Consider the following 8,175-nt stretch of genomic DNA (forward strand, 5'->3'; position numbering starts at 1 on the left):
TCCACCCCCCCCCCCCCCCCCCCCGCCACTCTAGGCAGGAAGACAACTGGGATTAAGTGACCCCAGTGAGGCAACTGTCTAGTCTCCTCTTGAAAACCTCCAGGGTAGGTGACTGCACCACCTCTGCAAGGAGTTTATTTCAGTCTGGACACCCTGACTGTGAAGGAGTTTTTTCCTGGTATTAAGCCTGAAGTGGCCTTCCAGGAGTTTGTACCCATTGGTCCTGGTCTTCCCCGGAGGTGCCCTAGTGAACAGTTGTTCACCGAGCTCCTGATGCACTCCTCTGATATAGTGGTAAGCCACTATCAAGTCCCCTCTCAACCTTCACTTCTGTAGGCTAAAGAGGCCCAGGTCCCTCAGCCTCTCCTCATACGGCTTGCCTTGCAAGTCCCTGATCATATGGGTGGCTCTTCTCTGGACCCTCTCAAGGTTTTCCACATCCTTATTGAAGTGTGGTGCCCAGAACTGGACGCAGTACTCCATCTGTGGTCTCAGAAGTGCTGAGTATAGCGGGACTCTCTCTTCCTTAGTTTTACACGAGATGCATTGGTCAATGCATGCCAGCGTGTTGTTTGCCCTGCTGACCACCACCTCGTACTAACAGCTCACATTCATGCGATGGTCTATCATTACCCCTAGGTCCCTTTTGGCTGTGGTGGAAGTCAAGCTGTTGCCACCAAGCCTATATGTATGCTGAAGGTTGTCTGACCCCCGATGGAGCACCTTACACTTGGGAATGTTAAACTTCATCTGGTCCCGGCCTGCCCAACTCTCGAGCCTGCCCAGGTCCACCTGTATCTGCAACTTATCATATGGAGTGACCACACTGCCCCATACCTTGGTGCTGTCCACAGACTAGGCCAGCGAGCTTTTCACTCCCCCATCCAAATCACTGATAAAGATGTTGAAAATTCCCTCCAAGGAAACATGGAAAGAATGGGTAGCAAACCTCAATTTTAAACAAAATCCAAAATAAATAAATATAAAAACACTCTGATGGACAATGCCAAATCAAAGTGTAAGCTTGAGGCTTACTGCTTCTCCCAGACCATGATCTTTAAAATGCAATATGGGAATGGGAAGAGGATGCTTTCCCATTATGCAGTAAGCACCTTCAAAATCTGTCTTGAAAAGCTACACTTGGGCTTGCCATTTGTTTCCTGAATACGGATAATAAAAAACAACTGTATCCACAGAAGACTGGAATCATTCAGTTAACACTGGCACTGGTGTTGTAACAGGAGAATTACAGAAGCTGTAACACTTTATACACTGCCCACTGTGCTAACAAGAATACTGAAGATTACCTGTTTCTTAGGTGAAGATGATTTTGGTTTTCCTGTTTCTTGTAGGGGCAGCGCAGGACGACTGGCCTTATGAAGCACAGCCAGGTCTTGCATGATTGAATTCAAAGCTTGCTGCTCATCTGTTTAAAAAAACCCAACAAAACAAAGACAGAGAAAATGTGTAAAATGACCACTGTAGGTTACGTCGACTAGAATAGTAATCCATTCTAAAATACACATAAATATCACAACCACCCTAATAACAATTCACGAATCGTGTTACCCTGTGGCTAGCATGTTGCAGTTACAAATTCTTCATTTTATTCATTCCCGGGCAATATCATCATAAACAAGAAAATAAGTATCTTTTTGGCAATTTATCTTTCAGTTAAAAACAGTTCAACAAACAAAAAGAGTTTTGAACAAACTGCTGTAAGCTTATAGCAAGTTGTTCTGCTTGATACAACTGCAGATATGAAGTAACTTGAAAAAAATTCAGTGAGAAAAGAGAGAGAAAAGAAAACAAAACCCCCAACTTGCAACGATGCATATTATGTCACAGCACAGAAAAATACCAAATTAAGAATCTACCCTGGGTATTATTTTTCCCCTGCCTAAAAACCAATTGAACTCAGGCACAAAGTAAAACAAGCAAACGCACTAAACTCTTGGGAGACTTTTGCTACCTAAATACCTGCCGTTGATGGCTCACCGTGCAGGGGTGTTTTGCTTTGTTTTGTTTTTTGACTTTTCCTGCTGCGCAAATGAAGTCTTCTAAAGCAAAGGAGTGGGCAGAGAGATTCATAGGCAAAGGTGGTCAGTCTGAGAACGATCGGGTGCAGAGATACTTAGCAATGAGGCTGGCTCACAGGGTGGAATCGCTCAAAGCTGAAGGTGATCAAACATGAAAATGTTACCCTTACAGCCCTGGTAAGTAGGGAACAATTAGCATTTTGGACTTTTTTTTTCTTGGAGGTGGGGAATTGGAAGGCTGATGCCTTATCCCAACTCCGTCCTACATCATTGTTTTTCCTGTTCAGTTTGGCCTCGTCTCCACAGATGTGTCAACAGAGTGAACATCACATTTTTGCCTCCCCCCCAAAATTATTTAATAGTGGCACAAGAAAGAGCTCTTCATTTGATTTTCCTTGAGCCTGGCCTAATTACCTAGCTCCATGACAAGTTCAGCTGCACAGTTCCTAAGTGACAAAAGGGCTTCAGTGAGAACCTAGGGAACTGCACAAATGGATACTAATTGTTTTATGACTTTATGGTCCATCTGACTAAGAATTTATCCATTTGAACAGCCAGTCAAGTCACAGATACTGATAAGGAGACAGAGAAAAAAAATCTGTATATTAAAACTTTGATATTCTTGGATATCCACATTATAAAATGTGAACAACACTTTTGAGGGCTATCCAAAGTCGTGCAACAATATGAACCTCAAAAAGTGAAATACTGGAGTCCTCTACAATGAATAGTATTTATTAAAAATGATTAAGCCCTGTTGAATAACTTTGTTAGGTATTCCAAAGTTAAATATTAATAGATTTATTCATGCTATGCATAAATGGATGCCAAGTTCAAATATATAATTTTATGATCCATGACAAAGGTTCCCTCATGAAATACCACTTTATTGTAATGTTAACTTTGCAGAAATGGGAAGCAAGTTTTCATGACTAATACAAATAAATGTTGGCTCACTTGTAGGATTTGCATTTGATACTATTAATTTATATTACCAAAAGAAAAAGAAGAGTTGCAAGTGACAGTGATAATCTAGATAACTTTCACTAAGCTTTGCAGCTCAGTATTTCGTTGTCATAATCCTCTCAGGAAGGTTATACCTTATGCTGGATATTACAAAGAGGCTGTAAAGAATAAAACAATTTAGTGAATTTACCCATACCTAATATGACCCTAAACTTAAGACAACCCCCCATAATTAAATTAGATCAAATTCATTATGATTTTCTAGATTCTATACATAGAAAACTAAAACAAGTTTATAAAATTTCCATGTACTAAACTGAATTATTGAAGGATTGGCTTAAATTTGCCCTGTCCCCAACCTGCTGCAGCAGGGAAAGCAGTGGCAGGGGGGCAGTGAGGCAGCTTGACCCCTGCCCCCTTGCTAAGCAAACAGAGGTCCATATCTTGTTACACCATAAATGCACAAATTTTGTAGCTGCAACAGGTGGTATCAATTTGTACCACTTTATTGTGGTTTATGGCAGGAGAAAGCTGGTTAGCCTGGAGCTGTCTTTGCTTCTCTAGTCACCCTGGTCAGGCACAGCTGGGGCTTCAGGGGCCCAATGCTGTGCACTCTGGAAATGGGAATTTCCAAGGCATACAGGATTGTGTCCCTGAAGCTCTGAAACCACCTGCCTGGGTTCACTGGTTTGGGAGTCTCTGGGTGCCCGCTGACACTCTGGTGTGGTCTCTAGGAACACATCACCTAGATTCATTGGCAGGACAACAGGCAACATGTGTTTTGCCCAATGATGTACATCAGCTGTGCTGGGATGATTATTTCTAGCCCTATATGGGTCCACCAACACCTAGAAGTGGGAACAATCTAAATGGCATTTAAAATAAAATAAATTAATCCTGTACCTATTTTCAAGAATTCCTCATCCTCATTTTTGTTACTAACTCATCATGGGCAACTCCTCTATGATAGTGGTCCATCTCCTTTTAGTGTCACTACGGTTTAACACCACCACTATTCACAGCCAAGCAATACAAGTATCTGGACTCCTCAGTATGTGCAAGTCTCAAAGACAGGGGTGGAAACAGGAGAAAACAATTTCTTCAGAACACATTTACACTAGACCAATTCTAAATGGAAAGTTTTCTTTAGACCATTTTCTCAGCTTCCTAGCCTTAATACCACACACTTAATGCTGTTAACTTAGTTCCCAGCCCAGTCAGTCTCTGTATCAAAAGGGGCCTCCCCTGCATTGATCTGCAGTTCAGATGAATACAATGGCTTTAAAGAAGAACAGGTAAAGCCACAGTGGTATATGGTCAGTAACTCCCAAGGGGAGGACAGGATTTGCTCAGATTATAGAATGAATCCATGAAGGAAAAGGCCTGTTCTCTTCTCAAGTGTCCCTGGGGAGATATCCTATATGCAGCTAAACTTCAAGACCGCATAGAAAGAATGGAATTCCCTTGGTTAGACCAATATAAATTATATTAGTTCTCTAGGACTACCAAAGCAGTATTTCAATTAAGGAGGATATGCATTCATTATTCAGATAGATGATCTGTAATTTAAAAAAAAATTAAATCCCCAATTACAGGTAGTATACTAGATATATTACCAAGCTTTTGATCAATTACTAAAGAATATAATAGGCTTGCTTATTACTTCATAACCACATCAGACAAGGATTCAAATGTAAAATGTGTCAGATTATAATGTAACTGAAGCAAATTAAAAAACCCACAGAGGAACATGCTGACTGGTAACCAATAAGCAGTTTTCATTTTTAGCTGAAGATGCCTACTATGTACAATACTGAAGCACAGTAAATATGAAGGAAAAACTAAACAATTGATAATGAATTATTTTGTGTGTGACATTCTGAGGAACCTATGCACATCTTATGACATCTGGTTGGCACCATGAAACAGCTGAATAATGGAATCATGTCAGTGCATGCAGTGTCAATTATCTGTAGTATATCCCACCTAGATGAAGGTCAATGGTGGATCATTAACATTTTTCTGTAAAATGGAAACACTGAGAAGTTGGCTGAAGTCGAGAAAAAGGTAGCTCCCCACCATACTTTGTGCAGGAAGTAGAGAGTGCAAAAGCCCCAGCAGCAGAACAAATTAAGTAATGTGTTAATTCTTGCCTTTACATACCACAAAGGCTAGATGGCTCAAAGGAGACTCAGAGCCACATTCGAAATGTTGGGACAGGAAACAGGAAAAGGATTAAATATTTTTATAGCTGGGAGTGAGACGTGCTTGAATGTGGGACCACCAAGGTCAGAGCAAACTACCTGGGGCAGAGACAGGCCAATGAATCAGGGACACTGCAGAAGACAGGCACGGACTCTGCTGCATGCTCTGATTAAACATTTGAACAAAGGACTCTACATGCTATGTTTCCATTCACTAGTGCGTGCCAGCTTGTAGTACTGAAAATGCCTACAGGCTGCAATGACCCCTGGAAAAGATGAAGAACCACAGGAGAGATTAACCTCATTCAGACAAACTGGAGAGCCACAGTGAGAAATGTGTGCTAAAAGTAAGAGGACCCCATCCATGGTGTAGAAGGGCTGACACAGCTCACCTTTACAAAAAGATGGAGCTCTAGCTCCTAGTACTAAAAAAAAAAAAAAGGGGGAGGGGGGAGTATTCCCAAGGACACAAAAAAAGATCAGGGGCACAGCCTATCCTTTAAATTCGCAAATGTAAGTGGAGTAAGATCCTCATTGTTTTGTCAGCTGCTTGCATCAGTTATACTGTATTTACAATATGCTAATATATTTGATATCTGAATTTAATGAATGAAACTGCTGATTATTTACCTAGGTGATTCTTGATGGATGAAAAGTTTGTTGAAAATGTAAGAATAAAATGTTCTAATTTGGGAATCATTGTCCTGTGTAACACAGTATTAGACCCAAGAAAAACCTAGCACTAAAAAGCAAACAAATGCTCTCTGGATATGATAGAGGGGTTATCCTTCTAAATCCCACTCAAATATTGGCTATGATATTTATCTGACAAATCCTTTCTTTGATTTCAACTGTAGTGTCTAAGTGGTACCTTATTTGTAAATTTGCTACCATTAAGAAAATGCACTTCCTTCATTTTGATGTATTTTAGGTTAGTGCTTAAGAAAGAAAATTGTATTGTTCCTCTGATAGATGGGTGGGAAGACAATGTCAAAGCATGCTAGATTACCACATTTCATAAAAGATGAATATGAGTCAGCAGTGTGACGAAGCCATCGATAAAGGCCAATTGCACCTTGTTGTGCAGATGCATGACCAACAGATCGAGGAAGGTGATGCTCCCCCTCTATGCGGCATCAGTCAGGCTGCAGTTGGAGTATGGTGCCCAGTTTTGGGTGCCACACTTCAAGAGGGACATGGAGAATCTGGAGAGGGTTCAGAGGAGGGCCACTCACATGATTAGTGGCCTCCATGAAAGACCCTACAAGGGGCGGTTGAGGGATCTGGATCTCTTCAGCCTTCACAAGAGACGTCTGAGGGGAGACCTTGTAGCCACCTATAAGTTTATCAAGGGAGGACAACAGGAAATTGGAGATGCACTATTTACCAGAGCACCCCTAGGAGTAACTAGGAATAATGGGGGCAAACTGGTGGAGAGTAGATTCAGGTTAGACATTAGGAAGAAATTTTTCACAGTAAGGGTGGCCAGAATCTGGAATGGGCTTCCAAGAGAGGTGGTACTACCACCTAACTTGGAGGTCTTCAAGCGAAGGTTTGATAGTCACCCGGCTGGGGTCATCTGACCTCGGTCCTCTTTTCTGCCAGGGGCAGGGGGTCACACACAATGATCCTTTGTGGTCTCTTCCAACTCTACAACCTATGAATCTATGAAACCTGAGCATCTGGGCAAGAAGTCTGAATCGAATATCTAATATGATTTGATAAAAGCCTTGTACTCACAAAATTCAATTTGCACACAATCACTAATCCCATAGATCTTATATTCTTGAACTACTCTTTTAAAAGTATTAGATTAGGGAAAAACATGCCAAAAAAAGCACAAGTTGTATCTGACAGTATCAGTAACTAATTTTGGTTAAAGGTGTAACAGTGCATTTATTCCAAAAATAAGCATTATAAACTTGAGATATTCAGTGAAAGTTAAACTTAAAAGAAGCACAGATACGTTGGAAGTATGGAAAGCATTAGGGGTGCACTGATAAAGATTTTTTGGGCTGAATTTTCCTTGCAAGCTTTTGGGCACAAACCCTTCTTCCGGCATAGGGAGAGTCTGCTGGTGTTTGTGTGCTCTCCTGGCTACGATAGAAGCCAATATGCAAAATGCAGGTCTGTGAAAATGCAAATGCATTGCAGTAAGGTTCAAAGGGAATGCGAGACAATAGGTGTGAGAAGATAGTGGGAGGTGACAGAATGTAGCTGGTAAAATGTAGAGAGGTTACCTGGGGTTATCAGATGGCAGGCAGGTTATAATGTGCCATAAATCCAATGCCTATATTTAGTCCATGATTTTTGTATCCATTAGATTTATGAAGATTTACTTGATCTATTGTTTCTATGATTAAGGAATTTTGTCTATAGTTCTTACTTAAAAATGAATTGTTTTTGGCCTAACGGCATTATTGCCAGACAGAATCAATGTTATTTGGTACCTCAGCTGTGCACTTAATATTTTTACTTAAGTTTATTCTACACCTAAAAAGTAGGTATTGTAATTTTGGGAAATACACGAAGTAACTAAATCTCACTTCAAGTGAAAACATCGCTACAACATGCATCTCCATGGTAATAAATTAAAGTTATACAACTTTCACTGTTCCTTTTACTGGCAACAATACTAAATTGGATTCAACTCACATGTAACTTACCCATAATGGCAGTCAGCCTGAACACCTGAATTTCAGGGAAACAGTTCTCTTGTTAGCATTCTTCTATTCCCTGAAAATAAAAAAGATATTAAACAATGAGAATTACTAAAAAGTTAAAACTGAGTATTTAAGATGACAAAAATTCCAAGTGTGAAGTATAGCCATTTTATTAGTTCCTACAGTAGGCATTTGGGGTGTCAAATATTTAAAAGTGAATACCCAGAAACTCAGGAAGCACAGTATTAAGCTACAGACTTTTATCATACATACATATATACACACACACATATACATACATAT

The 8,175-nt window shown here is 40.4% G+C and overlaps 1 protein-coding gene across 10 annotated transcripts in view; it reads right to left on the reverse strand.

Moving 5' to 3' along the window:
• LOC102379289 (mitogen-activated protein kinase kinase kinase 2) overlaps positions 1-7,948 on the reverse strand; it is a 50,283-nt gene extending 42,335 nt beyond the window's left edge. For 4 of the 10 annotated variants that reach the window (XM_006028686.3, XM_006028685.3, XM_025210122.1 and 1 more), the window contains exons 1-2: positions 7,876-7,945; positions 1,308-1,426 (exon numbers count right to left, since the gene is read on the reverse strand). In XM_006028686.3, coding sequence (XP_006028748.1) covers positions 1,308-1,426; positions 7,876-7,879 — 123 coding nt within the window. In that variant the 5' untranslated portion in view covers positions 7,880-7,945. Of the gene's footprint in view, positions 1-1,307; positions 1,427-1,998; positions 2,175-3,034; positions 3,135-7,864 lie in introns of those variants that run through there. The other 6 variants (XM_025210118.1, XM_025210119.1, XM_025210120.1 and 3 more) reach the window with 6 other exon arrangements.
• Positions 7,949-8,175: the final 227 nt, after the last annotated feature.

The sequence above is a fragment of the Alligator sinensis genome, unplaced genomic scaffold (genome assembly GCF_000455745.1).
Source record: "Alligator sinensis unplaced genomic scaffold, ASM45574v1 scaffold991_1, whole genome shotgun sequence".
NCBI lineage: Eukaryota > Metazoa > Chordata > Crocodylia > Alligatoridae > Alligator > Alligator sinensis.